The sequence below is a fragment of the Necator americanus genome, chromosome II (genome assembly GCF_031761385.1).
Source record: "Necator americanus strain Aroian chromosome II, whole genome shotgun sequence".
In the NCBI taxonomy this organism is placed as follows: Eukaryota; Metazoa; Nematoda; class Chromadorea; order Rhabditida; family Ancylostomatidae; genus Necator; species Necator americanus.
Genome location: NC_087372.1, coordinates 41,171,080 through 41,191,192, shown reverse-complemented (window position 1 = coordinate 41,191,192; position 20,113 = coordinate 41,171,080). Strand labels below are relative to the sequence as shown.

Sequence of the window (20,113 nt, the reverse complement as noted above, 5' to 3'; positions counted from 1 at the left end):
AGAGAATTATTTCGAAATGGCCGCCAGCAATTAGCTTTAATACAGGCGTCCATTCGTTCTTCCATCGATTCGATGAAGGAACGGAATAAAACCAATAAATAGAATAAACCCCAAACAAAAAAGTCTGACGGATTGGGATCCGGGCTGTCCGTAGACCGCAAATCCTTTGTGAAAAAAGGAGCTGATTTTGATCCCGAGGAAATTCATCGTTGTTCTGATTCCATCGACTGGAGCCCAATCCTGTTGAAAAGTGAAATTGGGATGATTTTGCTTCCATAGCGCCACAATTTTCTTGTGGAACTCTTCTTGATAGACTTTCGCATCAATGTCAAATGTCACGCTCCCGTAATTTTTCGTCATCCTGTACTGTAAATGTAAAATTAACGACATAATTCACTGTACAGACTTAACTTAATTTAATTTGAAGAAAACTAATGCATTTCAGCAGTACGGACATTTGCAAAAAAAAATTTCCATGTCTTCAAAATAAGAAATTATAACGTCTACACCTATCTTCATAGAATTTCAGCATTGGAGACTAATAAACTTTTTTAGAAAATCGATAGTAGAACGAATAAATGCTAAGTTCCTGCCAATTTTTCAATTATCAACTTTATCTCAACTGACTTTATCAATTATGTTTCCGTCAATTGTTTCCGCAAAATTAACTCCTCTTGAATTAGTCACCTTTGAAATTGACTTAAATTAATCACGAGGTTACTATAAGCTACTATACTTTATTTCCAGTTAGAGAGTGAGAGTATAAACAATAACATACTTGAAGTTGGATTGCCCATAGAAGATGCATAGCATTCATTAGTTGCAGAGGGGGAAAAAGTAGGATTCGTTCGCGACTGATCATTGACATAGGCTTACAACAAGATGGTGGGATCTGATGGAAAGCACTGTGATGATCCCGTAGGGAAAACTTCTTAAGAATCACAATGGAATCCTCTTTTTTGAACGATAGAAAATAGGCTCAGGTTCCCAAGGATTTATTAACTCATATTTGCCTCACAAACGCCTATCCTTTCTTCATAAATGTTCAGCTCCTAAGATGATTTAATGGACCACTGCCTGTATTTTTAAATATCTTTCAGATGATGCTGATCATATTACATATTGGTTAGGTGGTCCCAGAACTATCTTTTTGGTTTTTCTGATATTTTTGTCTTCTGTTCAACAGCAGATCTTTTCAACGTTATATTCAGCAGAATACTCAATAGCTTCTATCGATCTGATACATTTTTAATTATTTTGGCCTAGGACTTAGGGCACTCCAAGTTACTGCGTTGACGACTGCGGAAAACAACTTACTGGGCATATGTACTTTGGGTCTTCCAATTTTCCGAAGGAGGATAACATATCTCAATGATTTATATTAACAAAAATGCTTTTTTATTAGACGATCGTATTGGTTCTGTCCAAAACATTCCTTTATCCTCCTTATTCCTCTCTTTGTTAAGTGTACGTGTTTTTTTTTTGAAATATTCCATCAAATCGTAGGACTAGATCACAAATTATGTCAGGGGTCAACAGAATGCGATGTTTGATGTTCAGGATTTCAATAATCAATCCTATGCAACGCTAAGCAATAAAGTCCTCAATGAATGTCGTGCATTCGTCTTGTTGCCCTCTTCTCGAGGATTACGTCCGTGCACCGGTGTTTGATCCAAGAGAAGAGTACGAATCCTCCACGCTGACAGTAATCGTATAGTCACAGAAAGTGGATCTTTGAAAACAAAAAAACACCCCCATGTCACGTCAAGGATTTTTGTTGTTGTTGAATTTGTGGAGTAACTTTTCATTTGTGATTGTTGCAAAAAGCAGCGATGTGGAATTGTGTTCAACCATAAGAAACTCGTTATAAATTCGTCACATTGTGACACGCCAGAATGACAAATGAGGTTCCTATAAATGTACTTTCGCGTATCTCGCATGGAATACTTCTGGAAACCGAGGGTCAACCGAGGGCAAAAAAGAACTACTAGAACTCCCTAACCTTTTTTAGATGGTTCTATGTTTTCATAGTATTTTATTTGCTCGTCTTTAGAATCCTTAGCAAACCTCTAGCTGGCTGTCATTGTGTTTAAAGAAGAATACGACGGAACTGGGAGTGTCGTGATCTCTTTACGAATTGTATTAGAATATGGTTAGACTTGTAGTTTATCTGGCTGAACGCGATCATCCTCGATTCCCCGTTATCATTCAGAAAATAAGAAGTGGAAACAGTCAAAGCCGGCTCAGAGAATCCTAACACCTAGTAACGTTCCACATCCACTCCACGGAGCACGCAGATGCGCTGCTTCTGTCAGCACGCGTGGAAAAGACAGCTTAAGCAACTCATTGATGGTCCGTCTTGGGCGTCTTCCTGTCCTCACAGACTGGCACTTAAGAGGATGCCTCGTAGGGAGGGAGATTGGAAGTGTACAGATCTCTGACGTTCTTCGCGCGGTTTCTTTTTTTGGATTTTTGATTTTTTAAGAGAGCGTGGTCGTGTTCATACTCAAAAATTACACCCCTAACCCTATCTATTCGTCAGAGATCTCAACACTTTCAATTCCGTTGTAAGCGAATGCTTCTTTTAAAGATGAGAAATATATGAGAAAATGAATGTGTATTTCAGAAGAATAATATTTAACGATTTTCCGTAATTTCTCAGGAATTTTTTAGAAAGTGATTGGGAAATATCTTTGAAAAAAATAAGCTACAATTACCCTACTAAGTCTTCATACCATCCCGTTGATTTAGAGTGAGTCCACTTCATTTTCTTTTCTTTTCTATTTGCTCACATTTTAGAAAAAGAGCTTCTTGCAATAGCGAAGGTGTATCCGATCAAATTCATTCCTCCCGTAAGAACTTTAATTCCATTCGTTTGTGTTCTGACTAGGCTAGTAGACTCCTCTCATCAATAAACAACTCATGCAACTTTTATTATTCTCTGGATGTAGTCATAAGAGATCTTAGACTTCTCAGATCGCTCCGGTGAAGCCTAGAAAATTGTGATTGATCGCTCTCTTGCTGTTTTATTTTATTTCTAAGTGAAATCGTGAATAGGATTTTTCTCAAAGTTGATTCATTCTTTTCGTTCAGCTGCTTCCATGTCTTCTCGTCGAGTCTCACTTCCAGTGACTCTTAGTGCACCGCGGAATTACTCTTCGAACTCCCGCCTATCACCTCCATCGCCTTCGTATATAACAAGGTGTGTTTGAAGATTTCGAGGAAACTGATAATTACTGTACAGATAACTTACTGCTCTGGATCGGCTCTATGCGCATTAATCCTTCCGCTTGGTTTCTTTTTCTAGAGAAGATAACTATCTGATATTTAGGGTTATATTCCCACAAAATTCAAGACGAGAAGTCATTTAGGGTTCAGACTTATTGCTGACTACAAATACATTAGCCTACAAAAAACCAGCTCAACTGTTCAGGTCATTCAAAAAAATGGCATTTTCTCAGAACTTTTTTCTTATTCAGCTTGATTGAGCATTTGAAACATTTATTGTGGAAATAGGGATATGTTTCCGCTGGTACCCGCAACACTGTCGTGCCCTCTCCAGAAAAAACCCTCAAATATCATGCTTTCCCAACGGATCTCGTTTCCTGAAGGATTCATTAACCATCCAAGAAAGAAAAAATAGGCGTAAGCGAAACAAAGGGTCGTCAAGCTAACGAAGACGTGAGCATCATTAGTAAGCGGAATCAGCCATCTTTGATGGAAAGCATCATAGAACATGGAACGTTTTGTTATGTATGGCGCAGTTCCTGAGCCAGGATGGGGAATAAAATACTTCATTGAACAGGAAGTATGACTTGAAAGACGCGGAAAAAAGAAAATTCAGCAACGATTCTCAGCATCAGCTATGGATTCTAGCAAAGTTTCATTTATATCCATAGTATTGGATTCCTAGGGTCATCGAAGAAAGCAAAACAGAGGGAATTGTTTTTTTTTAAGGAGAAAGCGCTAGATTTTTTACCAGTACCTTATGAACCTGATTTACTCACTGTTCCCAGCATTTCAGAGTTCATTGCGAACTTGTTGACCTCTAACGGGAGTCCCTGACATATCCCTCAGCAGCTATCACACGAATGCAGTGCGGTTCGAAATCGATGTAGTGCCAACCAAACCTTTCATCCCTTTGAGGCAGGAAGGCTTGCTTGAATTACTGATGTTGTGAAGCTCTCAGTTTATTGTAAAGCTCTACACGTGTTCATAAACCCAGGAGACTCTGAATTGAAATCAAATGCGAAGACGCATCCTAGCTACGTCCGTGTTCTTTTTTGAGAAACCCTCTTTCTCCACGGTTTGTCATTGTTAGGCTTAAGCAGAGTAAACTCTTTAGTTTGTGAGGCACGTAACAGCCGCACGTGAAGTTATCCAGCAATGATAAAATTCCAGGAGAAGCCATGGTAACGCTGTCAATTCAAAACTGCCAACACATGGGCAACGTCGCTCTCTTCCTGGTACTCCCAGAAACATCAGCCCACGATATCGTGCATTGCCGCATCTTGATGAAGGTTCCTGCAGTAGTTCGAGGTTAGGAATCGTCAAATTTTTCTCTGAGTCCCATAAACAAAGTTCATTTTTGATTTTATCTTAGTTAACAAGGGGTTCCTGATTTGCAGGAAATTATACAGAACACTGAGCAACTTTGTCCTCATAGATTCAAAAGCAGCATGCCTGAACCTGACGTGGTTTGGAATCCGCGGGAAAAACTAGAGATGAGATTGGATGATAGATGGAAGCAAAAAACTAGGATGTCCAGAAATTAAACTTCAGAGAAAATGCGGGAACCGGAGTGGTTTTGCTCATCTCTCCCTAGTCATCGTAAGAACAGGCGTAGCGGACTTTTTTACGACGATTTCAGTTGCAACGCGCCTCCGTTGTGCACGCGCCGCGTCTACGTGCGAGCGGTCGGAAATCGATGAGGTCTCCTCACTAGTCTAGTTCAACTAGAAGTAAAGAGTAGGCTGCTGAAGACACGAGAGAGTGTACATAGAGGAGTGTCCTAACGTGCCTCGTAGGAACTAAAGCGGTTCTCGGATCCCGCGATCTACAAACCTCATCTCTAGCTTTTCCCGTGGATTCCCTCATCACGTCAGTTTCGTGGCATGCTGCCTTCAAGAAGAGAACTGAAACGCAACACACACTAAGTCTCATTGCTTGAAAGAAACTGTTGAATGAGAGAGAAACGAGACACCGATATTTGATTATTTCCTTCCGAAAAAAGTTCAGAAAAACTTAATTGCACTTTCTGGGTGCAAAATGGGAAACGGTGAGGGGAATTACTCAAAGTAGATCAGCTTTTATGTGCCTGCGTTCTTAGCAGTAAAAAAAAATAGAAAATTCTCTTTGATTGTCCTCGGTAGTTAAATTATGCAAAAGAATCTTAACATTAGATTGCGAGACTAGGCACGTTGCACAGTCCACAGTCCCATTTTACAGATAGGTAAAATCCAAGATGTTCGACGTTTTTACCACGTAATTAAATTATGTTATAACTGGCACAAGTCTAGGATTTCTAGTAGTTTTCCAAATTCCTTCAAATAAAACAACTTCCCTCGACCGTCTGTGACTCTTGACGATCCTCATTTCTCTAAGATTTAGTTCAATCTCGTACAAGGAACAAAACTAAGAGGCAACAAACGAAAAACTCTTTCTCTTTTTCTTAAGTTTCAATGGGCTTAGGAGGACGCAGATTTCAGTTCCGTTGTCAAAGCGACGCTTTCCAAAAACCATGGTCGTATTTGATTAAATGCGGCGCATCACACATGGTCACAGTCAAAGATTATTTCACAAGAACAACGAATTTTTTTCTGGAACCCTTTTGCTTTGTCGATTCTTTAGCACCACTCTTACTGTAATTCACTAACTATTGAGAAAAGTGCAAATTCCATGTGAAACTTTTCCGTCGCTTTTGCTCCCTACGAAAAAAGCTCGCCCGTTTTACATATAAGTGAAGGTTTCAGAGGAACTTTTGCGCCCACGGAATAATGCCAATTTTCGTGCAATCTGCAAGTTCTTTTTCTATAGATTCTTCGGCTTAAAACGATATTTCTACGCTTTGTTTCTATAAACTTGTCTATTGTTTTCTTTAGCAGACTAAGCATGTGCTTCTTAGTTTTGCTAGGTCTGATTTGCTGTCTCAATTGGTGGAAATTCTGAGGTATCCACGTTATTTTTTCCTTGAATAAATAAAACCAAATAAAGTGCACTTTATTTCATTGCCTTGCGTTATTGGATAATCGAATAGTGCAACTAGCAACGTAAGGCAATTTTCAATTACTTTCTTTCCTTTCACTGTTGTTGATAGTTCGGCTGTTTATCTGAGTTACTAGTAACCATTAAGAATATTAAATGGACTTTTACGATGGGTGAGGTAATTTACAATCACGCAAGCTCGCATTTATTTTAAGTTCTACCCAACAAGTTGGGCAAATCTCTACTTCATTGCTGCTTTTCTTTTTTTCTCCCAAACCAACACTCGTGTACTTTAAACGGATATGTACTTTATCTTCGAAAGTGTACACAAAATTTCGTTCGAGGAGGAAATAAGTAAGTACGGGATGGTGTAGGCGGTGGCAGTTAAGAAAAAGATGGGGTCGGAAAGTCGGCCAGCTTCATGAAAGAGGATGGAAACGTATGGATTCTGCAAATAAATAAGTATCTAGTACGTAAATCCCTTTTTTATCTGCTCATGCTGTTATCGTTTCGTTTTCATTCATTTCACATTAAATGTACGTTATATGAGCTGTACCTCTTTTTTGAAATCATCAGATCATCCCCCCCCCCCTTCCTCTCTCCTTCCCCAAATCAGTACTTCAGGAAAACCGCAATGTTATTTTTTTTTATCCACATACGCCAATGGCGGACAAAAAAGAGAAAATGCATTTGTTTGAGTCAGAACGTCTTCAAAAGTTCGGAAAATGTATCTTGGTGCCCGGAGCTGTTTTTTTCCGTGGCGAATTGCACATGAAACATTTCGTTCTCCTACTCCAGAAACTAGAGAATCTTCTTACGAGGTCTCCTCCCTCAATCCAGAACGCTTAAATGTCATATAGCGAGTCGGATAATTTCCCCTGAATATTCTCATTCAATACAATATTAATATTGTTTAAAATGAAATCGTGGCTATTTTATTAGCCACAACTTTCCTTGCGACTGTTTTCCAGGCTTCTTCTTGAACTTCTACTTTTATATGAATTAAATTGTGCACAAGCATTGATTGTCTATTTCGTGGTGCACTGTCCTTTAAGATATTATTACAGATATAAATATAGTTATTACAAATTCTTACAAGTAATACGCTACTTCTTGTGTGATTTAATTTTTTTTTCTTGTCTTCGAAATATGCAAATTTTGGTTTCCCAGGTTCCCAGGTTCCTCTTGGTTCCCACACACAACCAGGGATTCTTTCCGTTGAATTCAAATCCGTCTTTGGGAAGGCACAAAGTCGCTTTGGCGCTTCTGGGATTATGGTCATATCAGTCACCTGGGGATGCTCTTCGTAGCCCCGCGACCAACCGGCCGTCATCCTTGTGAAGCAAGAAGTGCGAAGTGAGGTGTGAAGTGAAGATTCATGAAAGAAAATGGGGCGGATGTGGGGCAGCTGGCAAGAGGTTCCAACTGCACGATGAATGGTTTCAAATCACTCCGGAGCCAACCAATCCTTTCATCCCTCGGTGGTCGATAAATTGGTACCAGACCTCTCTGAGAGGAGCAAAACAGCGGCGGCTGGAGGCTAGCCCCCAAAAGTCACTACATAGACTGGACACGCGTTCGTAAATCTCAAACGATTCCGGAAGAGTCAGCATACCACGAATCTGACGTGGTTAGGGAATGCGCTGGAAAAGCTAGATATGGGGTCCCAGATTGTTGTGTCCTTTGTGTCCCAATAGACTGCTGATGGGATCGGAACGTGTACATAGAGGCGCGTTTCAACGTAGGAACTAAAACGGCTTTTCTCTACGTCGATAAAATAAAGACCAGCGAAACCACCTTGGATTACCCTGGATCCTCTAATCTAATCTGCAACCCCATCTCCGGCTTTTCCCGTGAATTCCCTCACAACTTCAGATTCGTAGTATGCTGCCTTTAAAATTGAATAGGCGTTGGCATGTCCCAAACGGTTTTATTATTACCGCACAATTTATGGGTTTAGAAAAACAAACAGATTTTTTTAAAAAGTCACGTTTGGTCCCGTCGGTTATTCGGGTGTACGTGACTGACCCAAATAACCAACGTTGACGCCTGAATTTAATTATGGAAATCTATCTAACGAAATATTGCATTTTCAAATATACGCATGTATTTATATGATACGTAGACACTGTGCGCATGTACAAAGACCTCGCATCCATCAAAATTTCTACTTCCTAGATAATACTGGAACGTGTTTTCTGACCACTCAACTTCTCAAGTCACGAAGCAAAGTTACAGGCTTTTTAACCCTACAAAAGGAGAATTAAGCGCGTTTTTGGTTCGATATCAAGCTTTTACAAGGAGAATGCGACACTTCCTTGAACATATGAAGAAATAATGAAGGAAAGTTTTCCTTTCTGAGGACTCTAATTTAATCTTGTATAAAATACACGACTGTGGTGCTGTTCACCTTGTTTAACCTACATTATTCTCGATTGCTGCATGTAATCCGAACAGTAAATGTGAAGTGACCGACGTCATCAAAAATTCATGAGAACGAACTTTTTTTCTCAGAATTTAATGTAGTGCCATGAAATTGCTGACAATTAAACCTTTAATTTCCTCTACTGAAATATATATAATGGTTCTCAAGGAGAGAAACGGCGAGCTTTTACACCTACCACAACTTTCTAACGTTTTGTAGCTTCTGCAGCGTAGCAATATAAATATTTTTAGACGTACTGAACGGGGATCTCTTCAATTCAGAATGAGAATCATCACGATAAAGCTAACGTTTTAGTTTTATGTTAATAGCTGCTTTACAACGTTCTGGGTTTTGTGCTATTCGCTACTTGTTAAAGAAAGCAGAAAATGGATTATGCACATTGACAGACCGTTCTTCTTCAGTGATTTTGTCGTCCCTAAAATTACACAATTTTTACTCCGGCCTTCTCAACGATCCGTAGTGGTAATAGCTTTTTATTCCCCACAAAAACGGTATTGTTAAAGTGCGTGTCCAGCACTTGGAACTTTGCGCAATTCACTGCTGGCTCTTGATAGACTGATTATTTGAAGATAGAAACGAATTAGTGCTGCCACCAGCTCATTATTTGTTTTGAGAACATGCTCCTCAATTCGGTCTCTAACAAAAGTTCCTTAGTTCCTAGAATATATATCATTCCTCTTCTCGCCGCCGATTTTTTTCTCAAAAACATCGAAAACAAAAAGAAAATGTTAGACAGGTCGAATAATAGCGCTAATCCTCGCGCTTTCGGTCGCTGCCAAACCTTTTTTGACGGACTCACGTCCTCTTTTCTCGGTGAAGGCAGCCGGTGGCATCCTGCACTCCCGGATCGATGAGACGATAATCAATAGGGCGATTGCGCTGATGCTGACGAAGAAAGATTTGCCTACGATTAGGGCTGAAAAGTAATCCTAACTACATAGAACAGAAGACAAGAAGGAAAAACCGTCAAAAAAAGAGGCAAAGCGGATTTTCAAGGAGCTATCGATCATTTGCCTGGAAAGAGGCACGATACATTGTTTGTCTCCGCTGAGGACGTAAAACGGTCCGCTGCAGCACATTTGGCGGTATCTGTACGCTTTTCTGCATATTATTAGAATATTTTATGTGTGTTTTTTTTTCGTTTTGTGCTATTGTTTTTTTAATGGATTTCAAATTAACTGCTTTTGATTTTTTTTTCGAATTATGACTTTGAGTTTTGATGGAAATGACAACAAAAATATCAAACGGACTTTACTCCCAGGATAATTCTCCTGATTTTTTTCTGTTATGGAGAAATAATCGAACGTAAATGAAAAATAACGTGGTTATTTGCAGCTCGGAGAATTCGCCACGTCATCCGAGCCGTGTCAATCTTTCCCGAAGGTCTGCGGTTTCTTTTTTTGTTTCCCCTTTTAAACGTATGCTTCACGTACTCACGTCACTTAATTCTCATGAAAAATCTCATGAAAATATTCATGAGATTCATGCGTGAGGTCCGTAGTCCTTCGACGTTGAGAAGTGGTTAATCATGGGGCCAACGTAAACCTTAAATGAATTACAGACGGTTCGCCGATCATTTCAATGCGATGCTTGTTTTTACTAGCGTTTTTTTTTATTAGCACAGGAAATTTGGTAATGTTTCTTAGCGGGAGTTATTTTCTCTAAAACAATAAAAATCGCGCTTTATGTTTGCATATAATAATGGAAAAAAAGGAGTTCCAGCAAAAAGATTCAACCACGTGATATAAAGTCAATGCAGTTTCAGGTTGAAATAGAGGCGAAAATACTAATATTAATACTATACATGGAAAATACTTAAAAAAATACGAAAATAATAGTACCGTATGAATTTTAAACTTACAGCCTTAAACTCGCAGGGTTTTTCTTAAACAAATTTTTTGACCTTAGCGATATTATATTTCTGAAGGTACATAGGGTGCTTTTCTCTAGGATTATTTTCGGTGATACTTTGTTGTCCCAGAGAGTTGAGCGTTCCATTTCTTCAAAGAAAAGTCGCAATCGATAAGGTGTATGCAGTACAAATATGACGAAGTGGATGGATGGATTTTGTAGTCAGATCCAGGCAGTTAATTGTGAAAAATGTAGTTTGGTGTTTTATGATTAGTTTACACATCATAATGTTTTGACAGTTGAATATCAAAGCCTACAAAAGGTATTTGTTCACAGCCTATTTACTTCGTTTACCAGTCTTCTTTACAGTTTACTGAAAGAGAAAATACAAATACGGGAATGTGCTCCTTGTTACTCTGATATTTTCTGGATTCTTTGCTAGGAATCACTAATTTCAAAGTATTCCTCATTATGATTTATGATTAATTAATAAATAAGTATTAGTCATTATTATTAGTTAGTTTAAGTATTATTTATTTAATATGATTTATTTCAAAGTGTACGATACAATTGCCGCATTTAATCTTTTTCAAGAAACATTTTACTTTATTTTGATTGCACTTTTTATTCTATTTTATTATTTATTAGGAGTGCGCATGTTGAAAACTGAATTATACCACGCACCGTTTAAATTTGGACTTAACTTGCCTGGAATACATTTTCCTCGCTTTAATGACGTAACATTTATATATTAAGCCCTCAATAATTTATGATGTGGTGGTATTAAACGACACCCATGCAAGGAGCCAATGTTTCTAGCGATGCTCAGCGTTGTAACCGAGCTTTGTTCAATGTCTCGATAGTCATTCATGTTTGCACTTTCACTCGTAAATATTTCTTCCTTTTTGGACTCATAGAAAAGTTCTTCGTATGACTTAAAAACTGAGAACTGCTAAACCAACTTATAAACTTATTAATAGTAGGTTTTTTCAGTCAGTTTTTGGGGACCTCCCTCGATAATCGCAATTCTTTGTTTGTACGCCTAAATCATTGCGTCGATACGGTCATTTCACTTCATAGCGGTTTAATGCTTGCTTGGCAGACGTTTGTGTGCTCCGGCGACAGCGGATATCGTTTACTAGGGATTATTGTTTGTTTCTTAGTATGAATAGAGAATTCAAATAGAAACCATTCTCAATTAAGCTGACACATCAAGTGCATACTGTGTCATCGGGGCTGATAAATTGATTTTCAGTCTTAATTTAAGCCAAAAAAAACCCGTACTACATCCCAGACAACTTAATATCGTTTTCGAGCACATATCTTCTCGTCTAAAAAAATTTGATAGAGCAGAGTAATGCATAAAAACAAGAAAACCATAAATTTGACCGATTTTAACGTTTTTTTCTAAAATGAAGTACCCAGTTTCATTCTAGAAAGAGCCTTAAAGTCGGTCGAGGTTTCTGACCTCGTTGTTCCCGGTTTTTCGCTATAATTTGTTTTTTCATTTTACGTTCATCACTTTTATTTCCAGTGAAACGTATCCTCGTATTTCACAACTTCAATTGTACAGTTTCTTTTTTTTTCTTAAAACTAATATTATAAAGAGAACAAGCACAGGATTTGTTTGACAGAAAAAAAAGGTGTGCTCATGAAGGGCTGCTGCTACTGGAATCAGTTGTTGATGTCTATGTGGTTGATGGGAACTGTTAGGAGTCTGTTTATTTAGTTTAGTTTAGTCTGTTTATTCGGCCTACACAAGACATCGTCCTTTCTGGATCTGGATTTGAAGCGGAATTCTGGAAAATAGTCAATTTGAAGAGAGTTAGAGGATTCAATATCACTTTAACATTGATATTTTACATTTATGGCTCATTTCGCTGTGCAATGCAGGATACATTCGCAGAAAATCACAATTATTGAAGCATTACTCTTCACAAGTGCACACTGATATAGTAATCCATACTATTGAATATGTAATTTCTATGTTTTTTTTTTAATATTTATGCTTGATTCACAATACACAGCATGAAGAGGGAAATTAAGCATTCACATCTTTATTTATCATTGAGTAGCAGTCGCTTGCTATCGTCAAACCACATCTATCGACCATCTGTGAGAACAACAACGGACGATGGACTAACGTCAATTTTTGGATTTGAGATGAGCACTATGCTCCGATTTCGTCCATGTTCTCATCACAATAACCGTTCCCTCAAATTCTCCCGTTAGCTTAACGTAACATCGTAATTGACTGCCTCATTTATGAATAGGTCAATATCAATATTTCCATTCTTTTATATCCTTTTATTTCTTGTTTTTCTTCTCAATTAATATTCACTTCATATAATTTCTACATGACACATTCGTGTTCACAGTTGCCTCGTCAGCTCTTTGATCTTGTGACCTTCGTCATTCCCCCAGGAGACATTTTCGTAACCAGCCCACATACATGCTCGGCCCAGATTTGTCGCATAAGATGAATATTGTTTATTTCTTCCTGGGTGACCTAGAGAAACTCAAAAAAATTCTCTTTTCTATGTCATTTTTTGCGTTGAACCAGCAAAATTACAGATTACGGAAAGAAAAATCAGTGGATATTAGTCGTTTCTATGGATAAGTGGATCCGAATAATTCCACTCTGAAGAATTGAATTCGACGTTTTCGAACTAATTACTATTGACAACTGCATCACTGAGCAGTTTTTCTTTCCTCAGAAATTTCCTTCTCATCCAATTCGACAAACATTATCAATTGCTATGTGGATCTGCCAGCTTGAATTCTTTTTAAAATCTTTTTTCCAGCTATTAATCCTCATCTTCATACTTTATAGGATTAAAGCAGAGAAAATAGTACGGATGACTTTTCCAGAACGTTTCTAGTATATTTAATGGAGTAGTTCTTTGAAATAAACATTCAGATACTTTTATCCATACCTGCTAATATTTTTTTAATAGCAATGCATCTGTTGTGGGTTGGTGTTATCCTTACCTTCGCTCAATATGCATCTAGGATCATCGGATATTTTGAGTTTTTTCCCTCGTTCATCATCTCAAAGAACGGTCAAAAATCATCCCAGCAAATGTGTATTCTTAGATTTTCTTCATTCCCGTTGTTTGTTTTACCATTGCGAGACCTGGTGTGTGTTTCGTTTCTCACACGCAGGTTCGAAAGGTTTCAATTTCTTACTCCCACACCCACCCTATCCTGTCTTCGAAAATTCGCACGATTCCCTGCAGTCAGATTTTTAACAGAGCGAATATAAGCCTAAACATCCTCAAAAGCTCCTTTTTGTTACTGAATATCCCACTCGGAATTGCTGTTACTCGCTCGCAGATTTTCTGCTGATTTTCCTTCTCATACATAGCATAATCCATTCTTGAGCGAATCCTATTGGCAAACGCTTTCGTACTACTAACTATTAGGATGAAGATTTCAAGTGTTTATGTATGTAGTTTATTTCGTACTACACTTAGAATATTAGAAAAAATTTTGGTAATTTATTTTCATTCCGTTTGATGCACCTAATTAAACGAATATTCATTCGGGCTGATTCGAGTTACATATATATTAAAATACAGTACAGTACTTATTTGTTATTAGCTTGATTTCACTCAATTCCAAACATTCTCATCTTTGAATCGCATCCTGAATTTGAATTGCATTGAACTACATCCTCCTGAAGCATTTGTAGAAATTTTACACAACGTTGTTGCACCTTCTGAACGGTAAATCCAGTTAAAAGTGCAATTATCTAAGTTTGAGGATGGCCTGGATGACTGTTGAAGTTCAACCCAGGAGGTTGCATTAAAAAAAAACACTTTAGCTGTCGATATTCTTTCTTCAGAGAAAAAAACATTTATTTTATGAACAATTATTGAATTATTGATATAGTTGTCGATTTATGTCGATCTATAATTTGTTTCGTTATTTTCACTACAAAAGATCAATTATTTTTCCTAGACGTTTGATAGTTCTGTGCACGTGAAGGCTCTTCCTCTTCCCATTTGCTCTTCGTAACTGAAAATGGCATTTAAAAAAACATTTTGAAATTACGAGTTCCTGTTCACATTATAAAATTAAAGAAGAATTAATTTTGACACTTTTTGTCGTCTGGTAGAAAAAATCCTCCTCTCTTTTCGAAGATCTCATGCTAAAAGAAAGAATTTGTAGCTGACCACGTGAGAACATTTTTTATCCCATGATTTTCTCAAATCTGCTTGCTTTTGATTCATCCTTGAGGGAATTATTTGATGTGATTCGATGTTTTCTTCAAGATTTACCAGCTTGAACCTGAATTTAAGAGCACTAAAGCATATTCACAAAAATAAACATTTTACATGAGATCAGATAAACAACTACTTGCTCTACGAACAGCTATTCGTATGCATTATTTCAGTTTATAAAATTTTGGCAAACAGGAAAGGGTGGAAATGCGGAAGTTCAAATTTATGTGCAGCGCCTTCGATAGGTTCAAATAGCCATGAAACGAGATTTAATACCTCCTGCGTTTGTTTTCCGTTCCTTTTTTCTTTCTGCGCACAACGTTGGGGTCTTTCCCTAATCCCACATCGATTTAGTTAGATGTTTGAGATTTAAAAAATTCACCTTGTCTTTTACTTTGTACAATTTATTTGGTTTTTTTTTATCTTATACGAATTTCGCTCTTTTTTGGGGATTTCGCTCTATACCCGGGATGTAAAGGTTAGTCGTTACCTTATCTTGGATTTCGGATGTTTGGATCCATCTTCAACCCATATCGTTTCAAAATTTCATTTCAGAAGTAGAGTATGCATATCAATCTCTATATCTATTATGCGACCTCGCTTACTTAACTTGGACTACGAAAAGATAGTGTCGTAATAACTGCATTAATTGAGTTTTATTCACAGAAAAAAACTCTGAATGCGAAATCTAATCCCTTCAGATGGAAACATGTGAAAAGATGCTTGAAAAATGTGGAATGAGCTGTTGTGGTTATTTGCACCTGCGTGCGCGCATATATTCATAGCTTCAAACCACCCATTTCCTTCGACTCCAGTGAATTTATCACGTTCCTCGATTATTTATAACCACTGACGTCGTTCGTTCCGTGTAAAACTTATTACAACCTTTAAAACCCTACTGCTGCTTGTGACATGCATGAATGTTGGAACTATAATACCAATCGACTCTTTCGAGAAACGCATCTCTCCACGCTGCCGCTTCCAGAAACGAAATTCATTTCCTGCGTTTCCGATGTTTTCGGATGAACTCCTATCTTTCTCACCAAAACACATCACATATTTTAGGGCTAAGCACACACAAAAACTGCCTTTTCATACGTTTTACTGCAAATAAACCATTTTTCCCAATGAGAATATGGTGCTTAAAAAATATGCTCACTCTGATGTTTCAAATTCATTAAAGATTCAGATTTCAGCAAATCAGAACTTCTCGGTAGCGACATTTTTTTTGTAATGAGACTACTTCTATCGCATAATTCTCGTGTTCAAAAACTTTCTGTTTTTTTTCCAGGTTCAAATTTTCGTTACGCGAAGGCAGTTTGATGGAAACGAACAACAATGTCTGTGCAAAGGTATGCAATCGTTCAGTGAAAATCTTCTCTTTTCTCTTCGCTCTCTTTGGATATTCCTATAGTTCATGCAGTTCCTATTGCTATTCCTTCTTTATCTCCAACGAATAATGCAGAAACTGGAATTCTCTTGGAGAAAGGAAATCTCTACGATAGTTCCTATAAAATAAACAGAAAGTAAACAGAAGGTTTCCAAGACATATAGTACCCAGCAAGGCAACACTTGTGGTTTCCGTGTTAGCCGCGCTTTGCCGTCGCCATTCGCGAATGGATATGTGTAATGCAATCCCAATACGGGATAGAGATGGAATTGAATTTGATTTTTTTTCCTCGAAATTATGTTGGACTCTAAAGCTTGCTGAGATAACTCAGAAAAGCATTTATTCGGAGAAACGTCGTACTCACCATCCCTTGATAAGATAAAACAATAGCTTAATTACCTTCCAAATAATCTAAATTACCATAGTTTGCTTTTTTCTCTACTTTGTTGTTATTGAAAGCGAGAAACCATGTCATATTTTCTACTTTTTTTCATATTTACCCAGGTCACGACCGGGTTCTGAGGCCGATCATTTTTCTCCCGACCTGTCTATATCATCATAGGCTTTAACTAATTTGTTAAGTTGTGCTCCCATTGCATGTTTACTAAATTAACACATTTTTACTTAACAATCTATCAATGTCATTTTGAATTATTCACTTTTTATATTACTTATTATTTCTGTTAAACTATACTAGTAATGCATATTCTACAGAACTTACTACGAGAAATTGAACCAATCGAGGGACAACTTCGTAGTTTTGGCTTTAAACATGGATCGTTGGTGGATAATGGCTACGAGCTCAAAAGTCTGGCAAAAACAATTGCACGAAAAAGAAGTGAGTTTTTCTTTCCTAGATTCTTTATAGACTTCTACGACAATTTTCAAATTTTCTCCCATGAAGGTGAAACCAGAAGAGCGACCTGCCCCGAAATTTATCTTCATACCGAGACGAATAATCCGACCCGCCATGTTGTACTCCGACTATACGGTAGTCGAAATACTGGCAAAAAAACCCTCGCGCACCAAATCCATCACGTCGCCTCGACTACCAAACCGGAACAAACACATATCATTTGTGAGTTTTTTTTTTCAAACAGATTCTGTATTCATGTTTACATTTAATTTATATTATTATTACTTTGTTTTTTTCATACCTGGCAAACTAAAGCAAATGTATTAAAGCCGTTCGCAAAGGACTCATTGTCTCATGGATCAGTGTTTGGCTACTTATAATCATAACTTGTGTAGACTTATCCACGATTTAAATAACAGTGGAAAAATTAAAATCCACATCTGACCACATTCTGTCTAATTCGAAAGAATATTAACATAACTCTATAGCCTTTCACGGTTTTTTTTTGTTGTTAAAGACTGAAGACTAAAGACTAAAGTGGAGGCAAAAAGGTCTATTTATATAGAATTTCTGTCCTATAGGTTTTCTTGTTTTTTTTTTCTTTTGTCCCCGATTAAGGTAGAGCTAAAAAGATTTGTTTAAGTAAAATTTTCGACTCTGAACTTCTATATGTTTTTGAAGCTCAGGAACTATTATAAATGGTTTTTTTTTCTGTGTCGGTCCTGGCTGTAATTAGAGGACATGTTTCGTGTGCTCTGCTTTTGATTGTGCAGGTGAAGCGCATTTTATTCCAGCAAGTGGAGTTGAACAAACAACATCAAAGACAATCAATTTCCTCCTGAACGGCGAAGAAATCCAGCTAGAGATAGTTATGGAATCAACACTTGAGGTAAATGGAGGAGCATGGATGTGTAAAATTACATAATCACAGTTCTTGTAGTCCTCACCATTCGCCAACCACCTAACCATGTATGTTGTTGTGTATTCCGTAGATAGCAGGGAATCATTCAAACGGGCTACTAATTTACTCTACAGGTGAGAAGGTTTGTGGAACTACAAGAGTAGCGACAAATTTCCCTTTGAATTTCAGGATTCACCAAGCTCGGAATTCCCCTCTAGTCCCGGTAGTTCTTGTAGGAAATAAAATAGATCTGAAGAGACATATCGTGATCTCTACGTTAGGTACGTTTATTTGTACGAAACTCACAACAAAATCATCAATGATTACGTATTTAGAGGGAAAATCACTGGCAAAAATCTACAAGTGCAGTTTTCTTGAGGTTTCCGCGTTGCTTTCGATGAACACTGACACTCTGTGGGCAGAACTAATCAAACAAATCCAGGTGATTTTTTTTTCTGTAGACGCTAAGGATATGTAGAGGTTCTGATGGCAATTCGAATCAACTGCAATAGTAATGGAAATAGAAATAAATGAATAGGTTCCCATCTTTTTCAAATTTTCAAACTACGCTTAGAACAGCGTCTACGCGTTATTGCAGGATCCATCCGAATACAAGCCGTCAGATCACTCATGGATGCATCGACTTCTTCTACGAGGTCGAAGTATTGCTAAATCATGTGAAGAGATCGTTCAGCGAATTATAGCCTAAACGTATTGTGTACAAATAATAATGTCATTTCTAATATGTGTATATATAATTTTGTACATATTAATGCTCATTCGTTCATCTTATCTGTAAATTCCATCCTTCTTACAATGTTCTTACGCTGGTAATTTTTATATTTTGTGATAATACAGTTAGCGATAAGCGCATCACTATGCTAAATACAAAAATCTAGTGTATTCTGCTTCGTATCCCATCTACTCAATATCCACTATACATCTTATCTGTGTTATCAATTCTTGCTTTAAAAAAATAAATTGATTTGTCCAGTGGTAAGAGGTAAAGCGGCCTTCACACGACTAATGGTTCAAAGCCGGTACGGGCCAAATAGGCCTGTTATCCCCACGTGCTCGACAAATTGATATTGGACATGTTTGAAAGGATAAATACACTTAATTCCATTGTACGCCGCCTTTAATTCGAATATGTTCGCAATTTCCAAAAGGATTGCTCGAGAGTTTCATCCCACCTTCCCTTTGGAGGTATGTAGCTCGTAGTTGAAACAAAAAACCACCAAACCAATGCAAAATAATACGAAAGTTGAACAAAATTAGCAAGTCCGCGAAATTTCTATGATTAAAGATGCACGTTTCAAGACTAACTAACCATAGAGAGAGGTGGCTGGGAAAAGAAATGAGCAGTTTTGAAATTTGCACTATCTACAATTTGGCTCCTAACAGTCTTCAAAGCTGCAATTTTAATCTTGGAAATTTTCCGGACTTACTGTTTTTGTTCCAGCTCTATATTATTTTGCATTGGTTTTGTGGTTTGTGTTTTCAACTACTGGCTACAAACCTCAAAAGTATAATCCTGTATCGTTCATTACTCACAGTAGTAAATAAAGAGCTGGTCAATATTTTAACTGGAACTACCGTAGGACTTTCGAAAGGTATTAGCGTTCTCGAGGGCCAAGACTTTTCTACAACTGTCAGCGAGAGCTGCAAATTTTGCTTTAAAAAATTATGGAGTTGTACGATTGTCTGGTACCAAAAGAAAGTACTTTTTTCCTTTCTACACTAGAAATCCCAGGCTCATCATCGAAAAGAAGTCGTAGATGACCGGGAGTTGGTGCCAAACTTCCTGAAACAAGGATTCACAAGTTCCAAAACCGTCATCATCAGAATATCGGAAGTGATTGGAAGTGGGAATAAAGAACGTAGAAAACTCGTGTCAAAATGAGAGTACGAAAAAGGTTTCAAGAGCGCCGCCTGCTAAAGTGCGGTACTGCAGACAGACTGACAGAGAACATAAGCACCTCTTAAAAGTTTTACGCTGAGGAAAGAACCCTGGTAGATGAAGGAAAATTGACTCTCAGTTCTTCTGAATATTGATTATCACTTCGGTCACCAATAATCCAAATTTTCAGATTGCTACGAAAACCTCATTTTTAAATTTCCTTAGTTTTCGAGATGCGATCGATGGTCCAGTTAAGAAGAAATTGTGGTATAGTCGAAGATTCTCGAATATCAACAGAATCCAACCACCTTTACAATGAGTTTATTTTAGTCTTTTAAT

General features: G+C 37.6%; 1 protein-coding gene across 2 annotated transcripts; it reads left to right on the top strand.

Moving 5' to 3' along the window:
* Positions 1–3,101: 3,101 nt before the first annotated feature.
* On the top strand, positions 3,102–20,093 carry RB195_020974 (uncharacterized protein; the record flags this gene model as incomplete). Of its 2 annotated transcripts, XM_013442600.2 has the most annotated exons (11): positions 3,102–3,202; positions 4,402–4,539; positions 9,986–10,033; positions 16,019–16,079; positions 16,832–16,955; positions 17,022–17,195; positions 17,768–17,862; positions 17,914–18,008; positions 18,064–18,155; positions 18,210–18,316; positions 18,473–18,583. In XM_013442600.2, the coding sequence occupies 11 exons, from the start codon at positions 3,102–3,104 to the stop codon at positions 18,581–18,583; spliced, it is 1,146 nt and encodes a 381-aa protein (XP_013298054.2). The 2 variants fall into 2 exon arrangements, with proteins under 2 accessions (XP_013298054.2, XP_064045444.1); XM_064189563.1 differs by lacking the exons at positions 3,102–3,202; positions 4,402–4,539; positions 9,986–10,033; positions 16,019–16,079; positions 18,473–18,583 and adding an exon at positions 19,965–20,093 and having other exon boundaries at positions 16,817–16,955; positions 17,747–17,862.
* Positions 20,094–20,113: the final 20 nt, after the last annotated feature.